Raw genomic sequence first — 26,075 nt, forward strand, 5'->3', positions numbered from 1 at the left:
AAATCTGTTTTAAAATATTTTGGATAATTCCTCCTCGTCCATAGCCTAAAAGAATTAAGTTTCCTGTTCGTTTGCCCCAACATTTTTGTCAGACAATTACATTTTTTGTTTAAGAGTATAATTACTTGTATCCTACTACTTTTGTCGGAAAAATGGTTGTAAAGATAAGGGATGCACGAACCCAGAATAGTTTAAAAGTATAGTTTATTAATAAAAATTAAATTTTTTGTCCGACTTTGGATGTGCCCCACTATTTATGTAGGGCACTTAGATTTTTTGATTTGAAATATAACTACTTATAACCTGATACATGTGCTGAAAATTTTTTTTTAATTCGAGAAAAAAAATACAGAACGATGTTTGTCGTTGTTCAAGGAGTATGTACACAAATTATCAGATCACAATTTTTCTAAAATTTTCCCTCTTGTCGGAAAATTTTTTAAGAAAATTTTGGGTTCCGATCTGCGTCATATCCTTTTAAATGCTTTACTTAGTGTGTGTACCAATTTTCAGCTAAATCGATTCAAAAGTAACCGAGAAACACTGTTTTAAATTTTTTTTTTGATAATACCTCCTCGTCGATAGCCTAAAGGAATTAAGTTTTCTGTTCGTTTGCCCCAACATTTTTGTCAGACAATTACATTTTTTGTTTAAGAATATAATTACTTGTAACCTACTACTTTTGTCGGAAAAATGGTTGTAAAGATAAGGGATGCACGAACCCAGCATAATTTGAAAGTATACTTTACTAATAAAAATTAAATTTTTTGTCCGACTGTCGAGTTGCCCCAATATTTTTGTCCGACGCTTTGATTTTTTGATTAAGAATATAATTACTTATAACCTACTAATGCTGTCGGAAAAATGGTTGTAAATAAAAAAATTTCAGGAAATTGACATCTTCGGCGCGTCCGACTGCGCATATGCCCCGTGAAAATTGTCCGACAAGGTTACCACATTATTGTAAAAAGGTTTTATGATAGATACCGTTAAAATTATCGATGTGGTAATAAATTTATTATTTTCATAAATTTGACATATTTAGCGTGTCCGACGCGTCATATGCCCCAATATTTTTGTCCGACAAAATTGTTTTCGTTGTTTATATGATAAAATCCATTGATTAAAATAGAATGACCAATGTGGTAATAAATTTTTTTCTTGCATAAAATTGACAACTTCGTCACCGCTTGACAGAAAAACGCCCCACTACCATAATGCGCCAAGCTCAAAATTTGTCCGACTCCATCCAAATAACAAGTACAAAAAGTTTCAACGGTGTGGTCATAAATAATAATTGTATATGCGGGCCCAAGGCCTATAAGCAACAAAAAGCTTTATTAGTTTTTTCAAAAAAATCTTTGATGGACAAAACGCCATTTGATTGTATTTAAAGGACAAAATGTAGTTTTATTGTCTCTAAATGATTAATATGCATACGACCAATAATATGTTTACCTTGAAACAATGATCAACTCCACAGGTGATTACTTACAGGAAATCAAAAACATAATTAAAAAGGCTACAGCAAAATTTTAACAAAATGAAAAAAGTGCTCTACACAAGAGATCTGAAGTTGGAGCTAAGAGTTAGGTTGGCTAGGTGCTACATTTTCTTGACTTTGTTTTATGAAATGGAAGCTTGGACTTTGAATGCTGCATTAATGAACAAACTTGAATCATTCGAGCTTTGGATGTTCAGAAGAATTCTGAAAATATCGTGGACAGAACACGTCACAAACAAAGATGTTTTGAGAAAGATGAGTAAAGAAATGGAAATCTGAAATACCATCAAAACAATAAAATTGGAATATCTCGGACATATTACACGTGGAGAGAGATACAGCTTGCTCCAATTGATTATGCAGGGAAAGATTCAAAGAAAAAGAAGCATAGGAAGACGCAGAATATCGTGGCTGCGCAACCTGAGAGAATGGTACGGATGTACATCAAATGGACTTTTCAGAGCAGCCTACGCCAAAAATATTAACTGAAAATATATTTCTGCGTATTTGGAAAGCACTATAATACATAATTAAAAAAATCATATGACGTGTATGTCGTTCTCCAAAAGGCAGCAACATTCTTCTCGATCTTCAAATTAATCGCAGGTCTTGTCTTTTTCAATTATATTTTCACGATACTGATCTTTCAAAATTGGATCTAACTAAGTAAACTTACGATTTAATACCCATTATTTACCTGTTAAACTAATTAAAAATTGTGATAATATTGTGAAAATTGCTTAGTTATGTTATTAAGGTATGTGATATCCATGTTGCACATCTCATTTTAAAAATTAAATAATCAGTTATTTGAGAAACGATTTTGAAATACTTTAAATCGCTGGATAGGTGAATAGCCTTCCCTTCAATCTACAAACAAATATACTGGGTGTTCCATTAAAAAAGTCAAAGTTATTTTCAAAACTCCGCCATTTTTGTTTTCGTATTTTAAAGTGGTATAAAAAATTCAATCCATTTAGACAAAACTTTTACTAAAATAAAACATTTTAGCGAAAACCGCATATTTCTATTTTTAGCCGTTTAGAAGTTATAATAGGGGAAAATATAAGTGGACAGCCGGTATAATGTAACCTCAACATTTTAAAACAACTCAAGGGTATTACACCGTATATTTTGGTGGCTTAAAGCATGTAAACCTTTGATAACAACTGATGATGTAATATTGATTCCGAAAACGTTTTGTTGTGATATAACCCTTTTTAAGGATTTTTAAATATACCTTCCACGAGCTAAGGTTTTTATTTTTTGTGGTTTATGGTATACAGCCAGTTACAGGAATTTTTCCTTGTGATATTATTATCAGTAGTAATTGCACAAGAGCTCTAAAATTATTGAATTTTTCCCGAGTGACACTTTGAGTTTTAATTTCACGAGCCAAAGGCGAGTGAAATTATGTCAAAGTGTCACGAGGGCAAAAATTCTATATTAATTTTAGAATTCGAGTGCAATTTGTTGCGATTATTTCATGAATAAAACTGTTCAAAACCAAAATTTTATTGTAATTTATTTATGTAAGTACAAATTAGTACAATTAAACACAAAGTTTTTATAAATATTTGACGATTGAAAGTCATCACTTTTATAATTTTTAAAACAATAATTGTCATTAATGTCACTGAATGTATTTTTTCGTAGCAACGAAGGGCATCTGACGTAATATATACTTATCAACGGGCAATTATCAAAAATTATCAATTTAATTCCGATTTCTGTAGCTTTCTATTGGTCAGAATCTCCTATGAATGAAATAATCAAAAATATACGTGAAATATTATGCTTAGAATGTCGTGGAGTATGTAAATTAATAAATTATGTTTTGACGAATCCAACGCCACCTCGAAGTCATAATGTGAAGATATGGACATGAACAAAGTGCGATTTGAAATCTGCTCCTCATTTACATTGGGCAAATTAGGACTATATTATTGTGAATTATTATTGTGTACATTATTGATAGATGTAACTGTAATAACTACCTATTTGAACATTCGATGACCCTAGTTAAATGTTCTTTGTAATTTCAAAGCAATTTAATATTGTCATGAATATAGGGCTTCAGGTTATGCAACTCTCCAAATTCAGTGAGTGAAGCTTTCATCTCCTGTCGCATCCACCATTTATTACCAGTAAAGTGGCTAATAATTGGCGGAGCACTACTTGTGTATAAATGGACAGCTTTCTGTAATAACGGATTAAAAGCCAATACTTAAAATTGAAGCGCTTATTGTATAAAGGGTAAAAGTCCACAATACTTAGTTTTGAGAAAAACGAAAAAAACTATTTAGTTAAGAAACTTGATGATCTATCAAATTTTATTCTACAGATGAAATGTAGAAGGAGACTAGTGGAGTGACATGCGATACAGCAAACTTAGCTTTAAAAACGATTAAGGTCAAAAAGTCGTTTTTAAAGGCTGGGACTTAATTCCTTTATACAATCAATGAATAAATGACGAAATAGTGCTGCTTCTCTACAGTTAAATTATCAATTTATTTATAAAAAAAGGTTTATTATTACAAACAAGACCTTAAAATACATCGTAAGACTAACTAACGTAAGCTAACCGAAGTAATAAAATAAACGACAAAGTGCCACAAACGATGGTGGTACCACAAGAATTATTGTATAAAGGTAATCAGTCCCGGACTAGTTCCCTTTATACACTCAACAAAAATTTTATCGTGCAATATTTCGCGTACGGTGAGAGATACAAATTTCCTTTATAGACTCATCGATCCGTCGACGTTGGTTTAACAAAATGTATATCTCACTTTAATTTCGTACGAAAGTGGACTTATTCCCTTTATACAATAAGCGATTCAATTGCAGTTAGCACTGCCACGTAATAGCTAGGGTGCAAGTGCAAAAATATTTTTTCGTAAATTAGTACAAAATTAGCGGTTTAGCGACATCGTTTGTCGTGTAATTCGTTATTTGAAACGTTATATAAAGTTTGGGCTTTAATGGACCATTATGCTTCTTCTTCTTCTTCTTACGGTGCCTATCCGTTCCAGATGTTGGCGATGAGCATGGATATCCTAACTTTGCTTGCTGCTATTCAGAATAGTCCGGTTGTCGATGTATTGAACCATTTTCTCAGGGTTTGAAGCCAAGATATTCTTCTTCTCCCCGGTCCTCCCTTTTCAAATACCTTGCCCTGAAGAATGAGTTGCAACAAGCCATATTATGCTAGATTATTAACACCATCAAACAGCGTATTCCTTGTCCATTCTACGTAGGACCTTAACATTAGTCACACGATCCACCCACGAAATTCTTAAAATGCGTCTGTAACACCTCATCTCGAATATTGTGCTGAAGCTATTTCTTTATGACATTTATCTAATTTACTATTGTAATTGGCAAAACAGCCACAATTTAACTTGAAAAATGATGTTATTGACGTTTTGACTTATACTTCGGAAAATAATTTTAGAACTTAAAAAAAATCATTTCAAAATAGTATACTTACTTTAAAATGTATAATATGTATCTAAATTGCCGATATGAATGAGTCAGATTTAATTAAATTATTTGAGGAATTTTTTTACTAAGCAACAATATTTATTTAGTTTATTAATATTTTGTATTTAGATAACTACCTCCGAAGTGAAAGTCGAAGCGTCATAAAATCATTTTTTAAGTTAAACTGTGGCTTGTTTAATTTTTAGCTCTATATTTATAAACGTTTTAAGTAAGTGGTTCATTGGGCTAATTGTCCTGTAGTCTTCGCATGTTTTGGTATTTCACTGGTTGTCTTAATATTGAGATAGGTACTATCTCTTGCTGTCTTTACTACTTTACTTGTTGTCATTCGGCTTAATATGATCATTCGTTTCACTCTTTTTTTCTTGTCTAGTACTTGATGCTCTCCACTTTGCATTTCCTGTTTCTATTTCTCGATATTGTTTCATTCAGGCATCCTGTGGCTCTATTTGCTCTATTTACTTTATCTTTCACTTATGTTTAGAGCTTTCTGTAGCCATATAGTGTGATGTCTAGATATTTGAACTCCATCCCTTGTTATATTACCTGACCCTCCAGCTCCAATTTACATTTGAGTAGATTTGCTTGTTTGAACATGTTCAGTAAGGAAGCAAAATTCTTATATATTTAAAAATGTTTTGTCCGTGGGAATCGTCCACTTCCTGTGACGTTGCTAATAATAATGCCGAAAGAAGATGTTAAAAAACGTGTTTTTTCAGTTGACACAAAAAAGTTAGATTTGACGATTACATGACTCTCATTGGAAGAGGATTTTTCAAATTTAATGCAGTGAAGAAAGCGACAGCCTTACCATGACGACCAGTGCAGATAGAGCCACAACAAATATACCGATAATAAGTAGAAGAAAAATAAAAGGATATGGTATGTTTAACAAAGAGTATCAGAATGATATGGAAATCGTTCCAAGAAAAATTTATGCCATGTATAAAAAACAGATCATTCCCACGTTAAAAACCAAATAAATATTACTGAACTCTTATTGAACGTACTTTTGATTAAATATTTTATATTTTTTTTAAATCGAACCCTTATTACAGACATAATCTCATAAGTTATGTTTAAACAATTTGAGATTTCAGTTGTAAATACAATTGTATATAACACGCAAGTTTATAAAAATGTAAAATATGAGACAAATATTTGCACTATGTCCTAGATTTAAAAAAATATTACTTATTACAAACGGTAACATTTGTCGTATTACTGCGATAATAGTACAAATATTCGTATACAAAACAAAACGACTAATGTTGGTATGCACGATTTAACCCCGCACGTTTGAATAAGAGAAATGAATTATGAATGGAAATTAGTTTTCCGCATTCGTGACAGGTAAAAAAGTGTGTCATGCATTTTGTTTTCTAAATACAAAATATAACACCATATATATACCTATTTATGCCGAATACTTTACAACCAGAACACTGACTCAACTGGAACAGTCGTTACTTGGATTGACTCTTAAAGACAGGATTGTTCTTGTTCTTTGTGCTTGTTTTCAAGCGTTGGATATCGTCGTATTAACAAGCTGATGAAATGTTTCTTGATCGGCAGCTACAGGGTGATTGATTGGTGGGGTAAAGCTCAATAGATCCGCTATAGTAATAGATAGCTATAAAAGTTAATAACAATAATTTTAGCCACCTTTGAGCTTCAATTACAAAATTAGTTAGAATGTTACAGGGTGATCGATAACACAGTGGCAGACCAAACTTACGTTTTTTTTAAATGGAACACCCTATATTTTATTTTAAATTCGAAATCCTGTTAACTTTTCCATCACCAAAATATAAAGGCTTGTTATGTTATACAGGGTATTTACAAAGTTATAACCAATTTTATATGAAAATCGTAGCAAGTTCAACTCCCTGTATAAATAAAAATAAGTAAAACAGCAATGGTTTATTAATGCCATATTTTTTTACGTATTGCCAAAATTTGTAAGAATGATTGATATTGCATATTTTCTTTATATCAAATACAGGGTGAGTCAAAACGCAAGTACATTATTTTCTCAGTAATTTTAAATGGAACACCCTGTACTTTATATCACTATTGAAAAGTACCAGTACCGTAGTTTAATTTTTAGATAACATTCCCTACGCCTAAATTTATTAGTTTTCGAGATATTTTCATTTTTCAATGGACCAGTAGCGAGGCCACCCAAATGACCAGAATTTAATAAACTGGACTGATTTTTTAGGGTTACGTTAATAATGAAGTTTATAAAATACCTCCAACAACAAGGTATGAGATGAAAAATAGAATACAAAGTGAATTTCGATGTGTTAATTTACAAATGCTTCGTAGAGTAAGTAGCTCATTCAATGATCGTTTTTAGGCGTGCATAAATGTTTAGGAGGTAATTTGAAACACTTTATGTAATTAAGTATTAAAAATATTTTATTAAAAGTAGCTTCTAATTTTCTCAAACGATTTTTTTGCAAATGTATTGGTGATAAATTATTTTTCGTTCTTTATTTGTTACATTGTTACATTTACATACAAAAGTAGTGTTTAATTGTCTTCACAAAATGTTGTACTTGTGTCTGTGTGTTTTTTTGTAAAATTTATTACTAACTGTCTTTCTTTATTTGTTACATTTACATAAAAAAGTAGTTTTTAGTTGTTTCAAAAATGTTGCATGTTGTGGTTGTGTTTTTTTGTAAAATGTATTACTAATAAATTATTTTTATTTCTTTATTTGCTATATTGTTACATTGATTATCGGATTGATAATCAGTAATCGTCAATTGTCAATTCAGTCATGGCTTACTTAAAATTTAGATAAATTTAGATACCTAAAATAATTTGCTTTGAAAAATGAAAATATCTCGAAATCTAATAAATTTGGACATAGGGAATGTTATATAAAAATTATAGTACGGTAATGTTACTTTTTAATAATAATATAAAATACAGGGTTGTAAGGAAACTTTAAGGGTTGGTATACAATTAACCCTTATAGTCCTTATTTAAATAATTACTGCTTCATCTGCTACAATATACTTTATTTACAAGTCTTTGAAGTGTATTATAAACAATAACCTTATATCAGCCAAACCATTTCGCAATTCTACGTACAATAATATAATTCCTTCTCTCGTGTTTTGTCGTCTATTTTATATTTTATTCTTAACTCAAAACAACACGTCTTATGGGTTCACCTGAGTTCAATGTCACTTCACTAATACATATCCTATAAGGTTATTTAAAATTAACTTAAAACATATTATTCTATATAGATTGTCCTAATGATATTACATCTCCCTGTTTTAAAATGAGATATATTCCTCTTTCCCTTTTACAAAATGTTTATGGTTACCTAATACTTCAACCCTATTATTCAATACCTATTTTCAAAAATTAAATTTCCTAACTATCCTAATACCCTAAACATGTATATTATTTTTCCCTATTCTAAACCGGTTTTTCCTAATACTAAAAAAATTGTTTATTATTATCACTAATTCACTTTCTGGTCCGTCTTGCCTTTTAGGCTTTTCTCCATTCACAATAAACAGTGTCCACATAAAAACAGTGACTAAACCTATCCGGATTTTTAACATAGCCTTTTAGTGCCTATAAGCATCTCATATAAGCAGGGGAATAATCTAATCTACCTAAATAATTATAAAAATCTCGTATCTAACTAAAAGTCCTAAGCTAAGCTAATTTTACTCGAATCAGTTAATAAAAATGTAACCTTTACTTTATTAATAATTCCTACTTCAGTCTTCTTTTGATTTATTTATATACGCCTTACTAACTTTAAAATAATGTACCTATAATAAAAATGTAATCTCTCTAAAAATTTCTAATATTTCTCTAAAAACTTCTAATAACTCTTTTGTAGCTATAATAAATATTTAATCTATGTTTCTGAATGTCTAAAAATTTCACTTTCTGTGTCCCTTTGCTTACTATCTACTAAAACTTATTGTAAGATATTGTCTATCCTTAATTCAAATACTTCCATTTTCCACGAAAATTTAACCTGAATTCATTATATGCATTTAAAAATAAGTTATTTATAATTTACGTTACTTTAGAGAAAAAAAAATTTACAACTTTAATTCTTAACCACAATTCAATTATTAGCTACTTATTTGATTAGTATATTATTCTTAATTCTGCTTCTTTTCTTGCAATTTTTATGTGTCTTCTTTCATTTTTCCCACATATTTTAATAAAAAAAATTATCTTTTTTTCTCTTCTTCTTCTTGTCTGGTACTACAACTATATTTCTTCATTTTCTCCACATATAACACTTCTACAGTGCACATAATTCATCTTCCTATATCATTTCATCATAATAATCATTCCATATACTAGCCACGAAACCTCTGCGTCTTACTTAAATAAAAGCGGGTATACTTTCGTTGCATAGATCAAACTCTTCTACAAATTTCACAACCTCAATCATAATACTCAATGGCGATCCTGGCAGGATCGCCATGTAAGGAAACTTGAAGGGTTGGTATACAATTAACCCTTATAGTCCTTATTTAAATAATTACTGCTTCATCTGCTACAATATACTTTATTTACAAGTCTTTGAAGTGTATTATAAACAATAACCTTATATCAGCCAAACCATTTCGCAATTCTACGTACAATAATATAATTCCTTCTCTCGTGTTTTGTCGTCTATTTTATATTTTATTCTTAACTCAAAACAACACGTCTTATGGGTTCACCTGAGTTCAATGTCACTTCACTAATACATATCTTATAAAGTTATTTAAAATTAACTTAAAACATATTATTCTATATAGATTGTCCTAATGATATTACAGGGTGTTCCATTTAACATTATTGAGAAAATAATGTACTTGCGTTTTGACTCTGTATTTGATATAAATAAAATTAGCAATATCAAAAATTCTTGAAAATTTTGACAATAAATAAAAAAATATGGCATTAATAAACCATTGCTGTTGTGCTTATTTTTATTTTTACAGGGAGTTGAACTTGTTACGATTTTCATACAAAATTGGTTATAACTTTGTAAATACCTTGTATAACATAACAAACCTTTTTATTTTTGTGATGGAGAAGTTTACAGGATTTCGAATATAAAATAAAATATAGGGTATTCCATTAAAAAACACATAAGTTTGGTCTGAGACTGTGTTATCGAACAACCTGTAACATTCTAAATAATTTTGTAATGTGAAGCTTAAAGTTGGCTACAATTTTTGTTATTAACTTTTATTGCTATCTATTACTATATCGGATCTATTGAGCTTCACCCCACTAATAAATCACCCTGTATATTAAACAATTCCTCGACCGTTCTAACTGTCCACTGTCTAACGTTACGCAGCCAGGACAGATAATTTTCTTCCAACCCAGCGTTTTCTTTCAATTTTGTCCTGAATGATCAACCGGAGTAAGCCATATTTAGGTCCCCTCCATAGGTCCTTGGATCCATAGAACAAAACGGGCAAGACGTAGCATTTCAATACTCTAAGACATGTGGTCAATGACAGATTTCTACTGCACAATACAGAACGCCAGCTAATAAAGCTTTTTCTTGTAAGTTCTATTCTGGTCGAAATTTCCTCATCACTTTGAACCCTGCAGTCAATCCAGCTACTCAGATATCTAAAGTGTTCCACCCTTTCCAGGATTTTATTATCTAATTTTAGTACTGAGTCTTCGATATTAATTTTTCCGTCTACCGTTTTGTTTCTTTGCGTAGATTGTTAAGTCCTTCGCAGCACATTCATTGTTTACAGCCTTTAACAGGGTTTGAAGGTCTTCTAGACTTACTGCCATTATGGCCTTGTGATTTGAGTATCTGAGACAGGGCTAGAAACAGCGTCATGTTAACCGTAGACAAGGCATACTGAGCAAAATAATGTACCGCGCGGCAGTCGATCGGTGGTCTATCTATCTCTTTTTACTAAGCGACACCGCTCATATGACGGACAAAGATGGCTAGACCACTCAAAATGAATATTGACCAATGACGTCCTTGATATCGGCGTTACACCTCGATGCACAGGGCGGTCCGTAGCTAGCCTAATCTACAGGTTATTATATCTATTGGAAAAGACTGCAAGAATTGGAAAAGACTGCAAGACTTGTACACACTTCTAAATAGGTCAAAACGGCAAACAGGTGTATGTTTTCAAAAAACTTTTGATAGTGTGTAAAAAATATTTTATTATCAGCTAAGTACTTTCGACACATAACGTGTCATCATCAGAGCTTCCTAAAAGGACATATTTAAGATAAGATTTTTTATACAAAAAATAAGTGAAAAACTTACGTCCTCTTATAAAACCTTCATAGAAGAGCAATTGCTAAACGACACAATAAAAAACATGTATACTGGGCAAAAGCCACAGATATAGGGTATAATAACCCTTTAAAGTGAATAAAATCACATCTAAATTCTTTAATTAATTAATAAAACAACATGGCTGAGTCAAACCATTTTGAGCCCACGTGAAGAGCAGATCAGCTGAGGAAGACTGTCATTTATTAAAATGATCAAGAAGGAACTACAATCTTATGCGACCTCTATGTTCATAAATATTAATTAAAAATTGAAAATGACTAAAAAGCCATGTATAGGTTAAATGAAATTAAAGTTAAGATACTAAATTTTAAAGTTAAATTTTCAAAAATTTCTATTATTACTATTGAAGTGAAATGTTAACGTGTATATTAAAAGTTATCAAAATTCTTCCAAAAAACAAACACACACACACTATGTTTTTTACACACTATCAAAAGTTTTTTGAAAACATACACCTGTTTGCCGTTTTGACCTATTATATCTATAGTTAGAAATAAGGAAATAAGAAGAAGAACAGGCGTGACAGATGTCATGAAGCACATAGCATGGCTCAAGTAAAACCGGGCGGGCCATTCGGCCAGAATTAATGACGGGCGGTAGAAAAATTACAGTGTGTAGACTACGACAAGACAAGAGAAACAGAGGTAGATCACCTAAAAGATGGGGAGATGACGTCAAGAAAATTGAGGAGAACTGGCTGCAGGAAGCTTACCATCGACAGAACTTGATTAAATTAAGGGAGGGCTCAACTTTCAACGCAGAATTCTAGATGATGATGAAGGCACAACTTCTTGTTGCCTCCTATAGAGGTCGCTGCTCGCTTGCCTATTTTATTACTAACCTTTCAGTGATAACGTAAGGTCTCACAGATGGAGTTAACTTATTCATACCGATAATTAACTATCTGTGCCGATATTCGGGCTAGGTCATTCAATAGGTTCATATTTTACCTAACCCTTGTTAGTTTCAAAAAAATTGTTGTATTTTGTAATGGCAACAACGGAGGAGTGGGTACTATTGATAAGATGTGTGAAAGCTACAATAATTGTAGCTTTCATACATCTCATCAATAGTGTGTCCTCCTCCTTTGGTTGCATTGTAATCAATTGTGCAAGATTGACGGGTAAGACCGACTAACCTCTGAACCATGGTGATATTTTATATAAGTAGCGACTCAGAAAAATGTTTGATATCACGTTGAATGTGCAAAATATTGACAAATCTCATGATCGTTATTTTTACTGTGGGTACCAGAAAAGTCGAAAAACAAGTACAGTGTTGTTAGTTGCTCGTGTAATAAATTGATGTGCTTAGAACGGGTCTACCCCAAAATTCCGACAGCCAAAATCCCGACGGCCAAAATACCGACACGCCAGAATCCTAACAGACCAAAATCCCGACAGGTTTGATAAGTTTATTTTTAACCTATAATTACATTTATTTCTGGTTTTTTGTTTATGGACATCTGTTTTTTATTTTTTTTTCTTAAACAAAAATATTTGCCATTTATTAATAATATGAACTAATTTTCTAAATAAAATTTCTAACATGGCTATATGAATTAAATTATTATCTTTTGCCAATATATAGTCCAATAATATACGTATAATCAAATCCTGAATTCAAGTTTACTTTCATGTAATAGATATTATCATGTCACTTACAACCTTTCATTTCAGTAAGTATAGCTTTTATATTATAAAATGAAGTGTTTAATGATTTTTTCTTTTAAAATACATAATATTAATTTTTTTAACTTCAATACTCTTTAATATGATTTGGTATTGCATTTTGGTCGGGATTTTTGCTTATGCGAGGATTGTTGCATGTCGGGATTTTGGACGCCACCGGCTTAGAACACATAAAGGGTATTTGTGTGGAATGTTTAGAAAAAATATTAACATTTTTTAATTTTAAAGTTACCTCGTATTACTAGAATTAAAAGTGTGGGTATTATAAGTGGATAAAATTCATCTTTAGTTTAAAAATAATTAAACAAATTCTTTGTTTATACTAAAATTGACACAATCAAAAAATGAGCATTTCGATTGAGGGAAGAAAATTAGAACACGTCGATATGTTTGGGCACTAAGATAAAGGATTCAGGAGATGAAGAAATGAAAATCAATTCAAGAGTAGAAAAAGCTATGAAAACGTACTATCTAATGAATAGGGGTTTAATACGAAAAAGAGAAATTTCACGGAAAACCAAGATGAATGTATACAAGACGATATTCAGACCAATCCTCACTTTCGGTTGCGAATCGTGGGTATTAACAAATAGGCAGAACAGTAAATTATACGCCACCGAAATGAAATACTTAAGAAGAGTGAGAGGAGTCACGAGAAGAGACAAAATTAGAAATAATGTAATACGGGAAAAGCTAAACATCCAACCCTTGATCTCATTTATCGAACAGAAACAGCTAAGTTGGTGGGGACATCTGCAACGTATGGAAGACCAACGACAGGTTAGAAGAGTATGGAAAGCTAAAACATGGAGGAAGGCAAAGAGAGGAAGACCTAAAAAGACCTGGGACAAAACAGTTGGGGAACTACTGGTCAGAAGAGGAACCACTTGGAATGAAGCAAGAAGAAATGCAAAAAATAAAAAAAAAATGGCGAAAATTTGTATACCAGTAAAGATGTGCTTAGTATATCCCGCATAATAATTTTATTATTTATATTTTAGTATTGTGTTTATGGGATTGAGCCATAATTGTTGGTGTAATGAAAATTACATGTTTTAAATGAACTATTGTTTGACGTTTCGATTTACAATCCGGAAATCATCCTCAGAAAATTAAAAAAAAAAAAGAAAAATTAGATCTGAAAATTCTGCGAAAATGCTCACAACCATAGACATATAAATATTATCATAGACATAGTGTCAGTCAGAGCGAAGTGACGACACCATCTTTTTTATTTAGCTCAGTGCTGTTTCACTCTTACGCATAGTAAAGCTGCGACAGTAGTCCTCTTCTTCCGTGCCTATACCCCCACTTAGTTTCAAGTTAGTATCTCGATACAATAGCTGTATTCGCGCTGCAATCCTTAACTTATCTAGAGGAAGAACATCTGCGCATTACAAAATTGAACGTTCAATAAGGTCGAATTTTTTTCCTCTGAACACCTAATGCGCAGGCGATCTCCCTCTGGGTAAGTTCAGGATACATTCTGAACATGTAGCGCGAATACAGCTAATGTGTTAGAAAGAGATACCGCAAACTTGTCCAAGAGATCTTATCTTCAGGAAGCGCGGAGGGTAGGCTTAGTCTATGATAATATATACGTCTATGGTCACAACCTGATGTTTTTAGGTTATGTGTCACATAACTCACTTGAACCTAACTTAAACCAGCGAGTAATGACCCCTGAGTAATGAACCATTACTCACCGGTAAAGTAACGGGTGTTATTGTCTATTCAAAAAAAGAGAATAATGACATTTTATTAAACGGTCGTAGAAAAAATACGTTATATTTAAATTAAAAATCTGTCAATATGATTTTTAAATTTTATTAAATCTTATTTACAAACGTTGGTTCATACATTTAGAAATGTAATAACAACCTATTTATATTCAGTAGAAGATGCCTCAATCCATAAAACCTTCCTGAAATTCAAAATAAGATAGAGCGTCAACGTAATAACTCCAAATATAACTTCATCCTTGTACATGGATAATCTTTTCGTTCCCCAGCCACCTGTATCCCTTTCAACCCACGGGGATACCTGTTGCAAGCGGCATGCGGCAGGGGTAATGTTTGTGCTCTGCTCACGTTGCGCAACTTTCGATACTTCACGTAACTTTCTACTACACAGATCCAGGCCGAATGTATCCTAACCGGATATTACTGGAATTAAAATATTTAAGAAATTTGAAAGGGATTCGCAGTTCTTTGGTTTGGAAGGATTAAATCGGCTTCTTACTATGAAGTGGACATTGAGCAAAAAATAATTATATACTGATCAAAACAAAAAAGGAGCCACTTATAAACATGTTCGTAGTTTTGAACTTATTATTTTTATTTAATTACAGTTAAAGCTTTTCGCTATAAACATAGCAAAGTTTTTGTTACTGAACTGCAAATTTTTTGGTAAAAAAAAATAAATAAAAAGTGATAAATGTGAAAAATTAGATTTATTGAAGTTATACTTCTTTAGTAGCGATTGGGAGACAATTTTTATTATACTGCGCGCATGCTCACACAGACAATATGGCGTTAAGTTGCTAAATCTTTCAAGTTCCTTATATTTATATCAGTGCAAAAAAGGTGTGAAAAGAATATATTAGTGTTTTTAGTAAATATATTTATTATAATTTTTGTGTCTTTGGATTTGTCTTCTTCGGGAGTAAAACAAGTAGTATTATTAAAACATTTTTATTTATACTTCACTTCGTCTGTTTGTTGCCGTTAATTGTCATTATGTCCGAGAAACTATACAAACAGAGAGTTCGTAGCTTTATTGGTAAAGCATTCAGCTAAAGATCGAGAGGTCTTGGGTTAAAATCCGGACCATTCCTATTCTTTTTTTTTATTTTTGGAAAGTGGTAAGCCGTAAAATTAGTTAAATATTTAAATAAAATAAAAATAAACTGTTTAAAGTATATTTATTTCATTGAAATCATATAATAGAAGTACAACTTCTTACGTGTGTACAAAGTACACACACATTCTTTTTTTTTTAATAACAGAGTTGCTAAAAATTATTTTAAAACAAAACTAGTAGCGTATATGGGCTCCTCTAACTCGCCAAACTTCTGCGCAGCGTCCAGCCATGGTTTCAATTATATTTCGAATTGTTCCTTGGTATAATTGTTCCCATTCTTCCACGAGAACTTCCTCAACATGTTGTAGGTCTCTTAGTGGTAGACGATTCTTCAAGCACTTCCCGAGTGTATCCCAAATGTGTTCGATGTGATTTAAATCTGGACCCCTCGCTGGCCACTCCATAACCTGAATATTTTGGGTAGCGAAATAATTTTGCACTATTCTGGCCACGTGCTGTCTCGCATTATCTTGCTGAAGGATAAATGCTGGACCCATATTTTCAGCAAATGGGATAACATGTGGTTCAAGGACTTCGTTTATGTACCGGTCTGCCATCATCGCTCTTTTCCGAATAACTACTAAGTCAGAACGGCTATTTAAAGTTATACAATCCCAAACTATAATGGAACCTCCGCCAAATGCCTGGGTTTATTGAATCCAAAAAGCGCTCGCCTTGTGCAGAGCGCAGGAGGTGAAAGAAGGTACTCTAGCTGGCCTTCTTACTTCTTGCATTAAATCCATGTTAGTGAAGTCGATTACATATAGTTTGAGTAGTTACTCTTGTACCCGTAGACGGTCTCTGACGGCCCATAGTTGTAAAAGTCCATGTAAAAGTCGATCTTCTGTAGCTGTAGTCGACCTTGAATGATGCGTATAAGGTTATCTTCTAATAGGGAGTTTTTGTAACTGCCTAACGTAACGTAGTCATTTTTAAATTCCGTTGACATTCTATCTGGATCCATAATTTTAGAACCACCTTGTATATTTTTTTAATATTTGGTACACATACACATTATGCCTCATTTTAACTTTACCTCAAGAATTTAAAAATAAAAAATTTATTAAGATAAAGAAATCACTTTCTAGCTGGATAAAAAATATAAAAATAAATAACATATTCTAGTAATAATGTAAAACTTTATAGAACGTAGACATAGTCTTTTGTAAATCTTTATTAGGTTAAGTGAATTTTCTCTTGTTTTCTTAATAATCAGTTACCTCCATTAGATTAATTTTATTGATTATAATAAATAGAATAAGTACACACACAAAGAATATGTTCATCGTGTACTTAGCATCTAAGTTTTTGCATGTAAACTGATTTTTTCTTGAAATAAAATTATTTTTATTATTTATTTATTTATTTAGAACCCAAACCACCCAACTACTAATCACAAGAAAAACCCAGGTTCGCATTAACAAAAAATATAAATTCATTGTGACCTTGAAACAACATTGTATATTGAAATTATCGAAATCCAAAAAAATTTTCATTAAAAAAATTTCAAATTCAGAAAGAGCACAAAAAACTAGTTTTAATGGTTTGTTTCAATTTTTTGCGCAGACAATTTAATGGCGTTAATTTTGAAATTATGTATATCGAAATTTTTGTTAGACTTCTCAGCAATGAACACGTGTGCTTGGACAGAAAGAAAAACTATATATCGCTACCTTGGAAAAAGACCGTCATATCTAAAGAAAAAAGTAAAAATGGACTATGTTACTGAACAGATTTTAAACATTAATAAAGTAAACAACAATGTACTATTTTGAGATATGCCATCTTTTATTAAAAACACAGTAAGGTAATACAATACTTTCTGTGAAGAATAATCAATTTTGAGTTGTGTCACTCTTGTAAAGAAGTTGGAATTATGTTTTAAATTAGCTTTTATGTTCTCTATATCATTATTTTTCTGAATTATACTTAATTTATATTTAACTTTCTGAATTTTTGAACTATCTTCAAATTATTTAGACTTACGACTAAAAAAAATAAATTGAGTTTTGTGGCACGTTTTACTTCAAATTTAGCAAATATTATGAAAAAATCTCTCAAAATAAAACTATAATTTTATTTTTCATCACAATGAAAATACATTTTTGCGCTACGTAATATTCATATCAGCTCTTTTGTAGCTGGAATATTGTGTGCACCACTTATTTTTACGGCGTTTAGCGGTTTTTTATTCTTGTTTATTTTTCACATTATTACCAATTAAAAATATAACGAATAAAAGTTTATAAAAACCTATATACGTATTTCTTTATAAAGGGTAATTTAGAGGTACTTTTTTTGGAGGGGATTTGATGGGAGAGTGCATGAATCGTATCACCTGACGTTGCGTTTTTATACAGTATTGTTTGACGTTTGATCCTGGAAAGACTTAGTTCGGCACAACGTCTATAAATTATTAGTAAGCTGTATTACGAAAATATGCGTTCAATAAGGAATGTATCTCGTGCGCTTAGAGCAACTTATGGCACATCATTGGTCTACCGAATACAAAATTTGCTATACTATCAGTAAGTTTAAAAACCAGTTTTCATTATTGGATAGCACGCGACCAAACAGACCACATTCAGCACGTACTAAAAAAAACATAGCGGCGGTAGCGGATGGTATACGCGAAAATAACGAAGAATCGATTCGTCGTCGTCCCTAACAGCTTGGCTTGTCGTATGCAACAACTTGGCCTATATTACGTAAGGATTTTGGTTTAAAAGTCTACAAAATTCAATTACTGCAAAATCTGAGGCGGATAGACCTTCTGAGTCGTTACCGTTTCAGTTGAAGTGCTCTTGATAAGCTTGCAGAAGATCCATTGTTTTCGAAAAAAAATTGTTTTCCGATGAGACCCACTTTTGGCTAAATGGGGTTTTGGCTAAATGGCTAACGTAAATAAACAATATGCCCGTATTTGGGTTGATGTGCAACCTGAAGCAATTATTCAAATGAACAACTCCAAGAAGTACGATACAATTTTGAATAATTTACACCAAGAAAGTGTTAAAAACCTATGTAAACGTAGACTGGAAGAGAAAATAATTGAAAGGGAAGATAATACCAGAAATGTGAATGAGTCATACGAAAACATTATATAATGTATGTATACACGCCGTTGCCTTAGAAGTACTACGCCGATATGAAAAAACCGTACATCGAAAACCGTATTGATGGGATCAAGATATTTCGCAGGAAAAAACAAAGAAAAGAGAATTGTATCAAAAATATCTGATCACAAAAAACGTGGAAGACAGTATAAGAGAATGCAAGCGAGGGTCAGAAGAAAAGTATGTAAAAAACGAATCCTGGACAAAAAAGTGTACCATGCTAAATACATACATAGGTGGAAGCCAAAGTTCAGTTGGAAACTATTAAAAAATTTAAGAAACGACAGAAAGAAAGACATTATTCAGTCCATATCACCACAAACTAGGGAAGGATACTTTGAAGATTTACTAGCAGAGACAAGAGAGCCCTTCAAACAGATACAATCCAACGGTATACAAGGCGTCAGGTTGATAGGATCAGCTTCTTCTTCTTGTAGTGCCTATCCGTTTAGGATGTTGGTGACCATCATGACAATGTGTACTTTGCACACTGCTGCTCTGAAAAGATTTTTAGTGGTTTTGTTGAACCACGTACGTAGATTTTTCAGCCACGAAATCCTTCGCCTTCCTGGTCCTCGCTTTCCCTCTACTTTTCCCTGTAAGACCAGTTGCAGCAGTCCATATCTTTCACTGTTCCTCATGATGTGACCGAGGTATTCGATTTTGGCTGGTCGGTATAAGATATCTTAAGGATTCGACGATAAAGCCACATCTCAAAAGCCTAAATTTTCTTGCAGGTGGCGTCTGTGAGAGTCCACGACTCAACTTCGTACAACAGTATAGGGAAGATATAACATCGTAGTAATCTGACTTTTATAGGATCACCAATCAAAGTAAATGAGAGAGAAGTCGAAACCATATGCAAACAGTTGAAGAATGGCAAGTCACCTAAATATGGACCTAAAGTTCTAATTAAGCGGCTAAGACAACTTTTCCAGCAATGCTTGAATAACCATGAAATACCTGAAGAATGGAAAGAGTCACATCTGAGCACTATCCACAAAAAGGGAGATAAATCAAAACCTGAAAACTATAGAGGAATTGCAGTCACTAGTGTAGTATCAGCAGAATATATGGAAAACTTTTTAAAAATCGAATAGAAGAAAAATACCAAAATATGGAAGCCGAAGAACAGGCTGGTTTTCGCGCAGGTCGATCTACAATAGATCATGTTTTCTCCATTACTCAGATAATTGAAAAGGAAGTTGCTCGTGGTCAAGAAGTTCATCTGATGTTTGTAGACCTTAGAAAAGCGTATGATAGTGCCCCGCTGGTTAAATTATGGGAGGCACTGGAGAAAACAAATGTAAATATAGAATTGGTTGAAGCCGTAAAAACGTTGTACTACCAACAAACAACAAGAATTAAAACGGGAAATCTCATAACACCTGGATTCACAGTAACTAAACGACTAAGGCAAGGATGCTGTATCTCACCAACACTATTCAAAATATACCTCGAAGCAGCACTCAACAAATGGAAGAAAAAATGTACGAATATGGGCATACCACTAACGGACTCAACTTTGTACACGTTGTGCTTTGAAAAACATGATGCGAAAACTATTAGAAGAGTTTACAGAGTGGGGCCTAGAAGTGAATATGGAAAAAACTGAATACATGAGTATCGGAGGAGACCAACATAGCCTCCGAGTGGAGGAAAATCAAGAATTAAAATTATCTGAAGACGACAAATACCTGGGAGTAAAGATCACTCAAGACGGAAAATTAGATGCAGCTATTAAGGAACGAAATATACAGGGAAGGAAAGGCATATCCTTACTGAACAGCGTACTGTGGGATAAAAATATTTCTAAGGAAAATAAAAAAGAATATATAACACTATAATAAAAAGCATCACAACATATGGATGCAAAGTTTGGCCCCTAAAAGACAGAACAGAGAAAATACTTAGAGCAACAGAAATGGACTTCTGGCGCCGTTCGGCGGGAATATCTAGACGCGATAGAATAACAAACGAGAGATTCCGAGAAATCATGGGGGTTACACATACTATTGTTGACGACATCAGGACGAAACAACTCAGCTGGTACGGACACGTAAGGAGAATGTTTTAGAATAGAATACCAAGACAAATCCTCGAATGGCAACCAAGAGGAAGGCACACCTGGAAGGCCTAGAAGAAGTTGGAGAGAAGGAGTTGATAGAGAAATCAGGGACAGAGAACTCGAGGACGATCTATGGAATGGCAGAACGAGATGGAGATTGGAAATCGGAAGACGTCGAAGAACGTTGTAAACCAATATTATATATAGCAACCTGAAGAGATTCAAGAGTTGCCATTGCATTTGTATAATGTGTTATCCCTCTGGGGCTCAGTGGAGGATGTTGTTCAGATGGAAACACCAATAGCGATAAAGGAATTTATTTATAGAACCGACACTAGGGTAATTTTACCCAGGGAGAACTTTTGAACACTGATTGGTTACTGATACGCGTTTAGTTGAAGACTGATGAAGACTCTATTTGAAGTTACATCTTGACGGTTTGAGTTGATTCTTGAGAATGATTCTAAATGTGTATACTTTCTCAGCAGTGGCACTTAGTATTGGTGTCAAGCCACGCGCTGAGTATATTTACAAATATTGAGAACAAAGAAATATATTTGATCATCAAATTAAATAATGCAATTGCCCGAATTATTGTTTACAGTTTACAATTCGTGAACTAAATTAGTAACCCGTACATGTAATTATACCATAACAACTTGGCTCATGTGATATACGGGGTGATAAAAATATACTGTTCAATATCGGATATGAATAATGAATGTTTGATATTGGACACATTCATAAAAAACAACTGTTTACAAATGCCATACAGTCCGTGAAAGTTTTGGCTTTACTGCCAAAAGGATTATGAGAGCAATTTATTTCACGCTTCGGACCAATGAATTGACCGCCTATATCCTATGATATCACACCTCTAGACGTTTTCCTTTGGAGCTACTTAAAGTCAAAAGTCTACATGAATAAACCAGCTAAGAGTGAGGCATTGGATGCCAATATTACTCGAGTCATTGGTCAAATACCAATCGAAATGCTCGAACGCGTCATCGAGAACTGGAACTTCAGAATGGACCATCTTAATCGCAGTCACGCTCAACATTTGAAAGGAATTGTCCTTAAGAAGTAATTGTAAAGAATGGTTATCTTGTACGACAATAAAGATTTTCAAATAAAATTAATTTTTTTTATTATTTTTTCTTTTTGAAAAAAGTACCTCAAAATGGATCACCCTTTATTATTATACATACCTTAGGCAAACTTTTGACTGTATGCTGTAAAGATATCAAAGAGTATTGTTTAGAAAATTTGCTTATGCGCAAGATCCTAAAGGACATTTGAAATTGATTTTTGGCCTAAACCAACATCACAAACTTTTAAAACGAATTCAAGTTATAAAAACAAAGCTGGAGTGTATAGGACACTTATATTTGTCAGGGACTGCCAGGGAGTCGAGTTTTGTGTTTGTTTTTATATAATTCAGGAGAAGGAATTTCAGGTAAGATTCAAAATTTATTCAAAATTTTACGTTTAACATGACAATGTTCTTATAAAAAAGTCGGTAAGCATTTATATTTTTTATTAACACTATTTCCTAGTGAAATGAATTTAATAACCTTAATAAAGGGTGCAAATATTCTATAACAACACTCAATCAAACATAAAAATCAACAACAGATTGTCCGATAGCTTCTTGGTGAAAAAGGGACTACGACAGGGATGCAGCTTATCGCCAAAAATTGTTAAAATCTATATTAATGAGGTCTTGAATAAATGACGGAAACTATGTTCTGGCATAGGGGTACAGCTAAACGACGACTCAACATTATACACACTATATTTTGCTGACGATCAGGTGGTGATTGCCCAGGATAACGATGATCTAATATTTATGACAAACCGACTGTTTCGAGAATACAAAAAATGAGGATTATACGTCAATTTAGAGAAAAAAATATATGTGTATAGGAGGAAAGAAAAATGAGTTTACAACTAGAGGATGATATGGTTATCGAACCAAGTTCTGATTATATATATTTTGGAACGAAAATTCAACAAAGTGGAAGGACCGCATTCGAAATAGAGGAAAGAAAGAATTGTGAAAGTAATAGGACCTTTAAAGTCACTACTTTGGTCAAAAACCATTTCAAGAGAAAAGAAAACACAGATATATAACAGCATTTTTAAAGGTGTAGTAGTATATGGATGTGAAACTTGGCAACTGAATAAGCGAACAGAACAGAAGTTGCTCGCACTGGAAATGGACTTCTGGCGAAGATCGGCCTGCATCTCCAGAGTCTCACACGTAACGAATGAACGAGTATAAGATATTATAAAAAGATAAACATAATTTAAGAAATCCAGAAAAACAATTTTGTTGGTATGGCCATGTAAAAGGAATGGAGGAACATCGACTCCCAAAGCTGATAATGGAACGGCAACCCCCGGAAAGAAGGAAAAGGGACACACCGAGAACTACCTGGATAAGTGAAATCCAAAAAGCAATGTCTGAGATAGATATATGAGCAGAAGATGGGACAGATCGACGCGGCTGGAAAATAGGAAACTAGAAGGCGCAGGATGCTATGTATACCGGTGTTATATATATTATATATTTACTAGTGTAATCTTATAAACCAAATTTTAACTTTGCATATTTGGAAGCCAAATATATAACTGACTTCATTAAGGAATCATTCATTAACTTTAGGAGATAATGTCACTTAATGTTTATATATCGACAAATGTCCCGGCTAGACTGCTGACTTGTCGCATTAAGCTTTTATAAGATTATATGTGTTGTCCAATCCTGGATGTCCGTTAAAAATGCTATTTATAGATTTATGTATTTAGGCAATCTTGTTAAGAACCTGAATGTGCATCTCCCATCGAGAATCTCAACAAATAACTGAATAGGGGTTTCAAAACTCATGCAAAGGAAAAACTGTAATAATGACTCACCTACTGGCGGTAGAATTGACACTTGTATTTGACCTGGACCTTCTGTTAATGATGGAATCCCCGCAGTTCACGACTCCTCCCTTGTTAGTTATACTGAATGTCCGCAAACGGTACAGATCATCGCTAAGTCGGGGGTTGTAGGGTTTTTCTGGCAACGAACACACTCTAGGCCTGATATGATCTGGAACTAAACAAATATTTTTTATAAATATGTTTATTTTATTATGTATGTCACTATTGGGTATGTCACTATTGGGTATAGACTTATGTATGTCGCTATTGGGTATATTATTTTTTGTATCAATTTTTATTTGCGTATTAGTTTAAGATCCGACTATAGCTCGATCTGCACCCATCTGCTTTCCAGATGAAACATTTTGTTTATTAAATTTCATACATAGACAAATATTTCTAGCATGGGTTGCCTATCAAAATCGTGTCATATCCTTAAGGGGGAGCCGTAGGGGTTGAAATCAATATTTCAAGCACATTATTTTTGAAAGTGTGGTACAATTATTTTATTTTTTAAATTAGATAGGCATAATAAGTACAATTCATAGATTATTCAAGAAAAAAAAAAAAAGAATGTGTGTGTACTTTGTACGCACGTAAGAAGTTATACTTCTATTATATGATTTCAACGAAGTAAAATACTTTATTTTTATACAGTTTATTTTTATTTTATTTAAATATTAAACTAATTTTAATACTTTCAAAAATCCGGAAATTAGAAAAAAATAAAATAAAAAAAAAATTGTCCGGATTTGAACCCGGGACCTATCGATTTCTAGTCGAACGCTCTACCAATGACTCACGAAGACATTGTTTTGACGGTTTCTCAGACATTATGACAAATCACGGTAGCAAATAGATGAAGTGAAGTAGTATACATATAAAAATAATTTTTTAATAATACGCATTATCTTACTCCAGAGGAAGACAAATCCAAAGACACAAAAATTATAATAAATATATTTACTAAAAACACTAATATATTCCTTACACACCTTTTTTGGACTGACACATACATAACTTAAATCATTTAGCAACGAACTCCATACTGTATGTGTGCGCATGCGCGCAGAATAATAAATATTCACTCTCAATCGCGCCTAAAGCAGTATAATTTCAAAAATTCAAGGAAAAATATTGAAAATAAGCCAACGGTGGCAAATTGTTGAAGACACCTCAAAATTTAATGAATTTTGCGGTGGACATCAGAATGCATCACTGGATCATGGTAAACAAAAAAATCCAACAGATTTTATTAGCTTATGAGTTTCTCGAGGTAACGAATGTTTGTGCAAAAAAGGGTGAATATCAACATATTTATTATTGTTAAACAAAAAATAAGCATAAAACAAAAAATATCTGGACATCTCAAGGAATCTCTAAAGAAGATATATACAAAATTCCAGTTGGGTCGGTCAAGTAGTTTTTGAGCTACGATGTCTACAGCCTTTGAAAAAAGAAGATTTTTTGAGAAAAACGAGTTTAAAGTATTGTCAACTTTTATTTTCAATTTCATTTTTGTCTGTCAAATCATAAAATGATGCAGGCCGGAATATCTTTTTGAATCGCGGAGTAATTTACAAAGGAAAATGAGAACAAATGTTGACCGTTGTTCACTGCGTTCAAGAGTGCTGGCGCGAACCTGCTGCAAAGCGAGTCGAAGATAGGGATATTCAACACTACCTCCCTACCTTGGACTAGCTTTGTAGCAAGTTCGCGCCAGCGAGCTTGAACGCAGTGAACAACGGTCAACATCTGTTCTTATTTTCCTTTGTAAATTACTCCGCGATTCAAAAAGATATTCCGGCCTGCATAATTTTACGATTTGACAGACAAAAATGAAATTGAAAATAAAAGTTGACAATACTTTAAACTCGTTTTTCTATTCTATTTTCTATTGTTGAGAGCCCTTTTGTGTTCTGCTATCCGTTTGTCAAAAGTTCTGCCAGTTTGACCGATGTACGTTTTCGGACAGTCGCCACAAGTTAGTTTGTACACACCACTCTGTAGTTGCTTTCTCTTTCGGCTTTTATTGTTCTTAATATATTTGCTTAAGTTGTTG

The 26,075-nt window shown here is 32.8% G+C and overlaps 1 protein-coding gene across 1 annotated transcript in view; it reads right to left on the reverse strand.

Moving 5' to 3' along the window:
• The window catches only part of LOC114324395 (uncharacterized), a 437,385-nt gene that overhangs the window by 177,077 nt on the left and 234,233 nt on the right, over nt 1-26,075 (reverse strand). Inside the window, exon 6 of the mRNA XM_028272222.2 lies at nt 24,002-24,188. Coding sequence (XP_028128023.1) covers nt 24,002-24,188 — 187 coding nt within the window. The remainder of the gene's footprint in view (nt 1-24,001; nt 24,189-26,075) is intronic.

The sequence above is a fragment of the Diabrotica virgifera genome, chromosome 4 (genome assembly GCF_917563875.1).
Source record: "Diabrotica virgifera virgifera chromosome 4, PGI_DIABVI_V3a".
NCBI classification, from domain to species: domain Eukaryota; kingdom Metazoa; phylum Arthropoda; class Insecta; order Coleoptera; family Chrysomelidae; genus Diabrotica; species Diabrotica virgifera.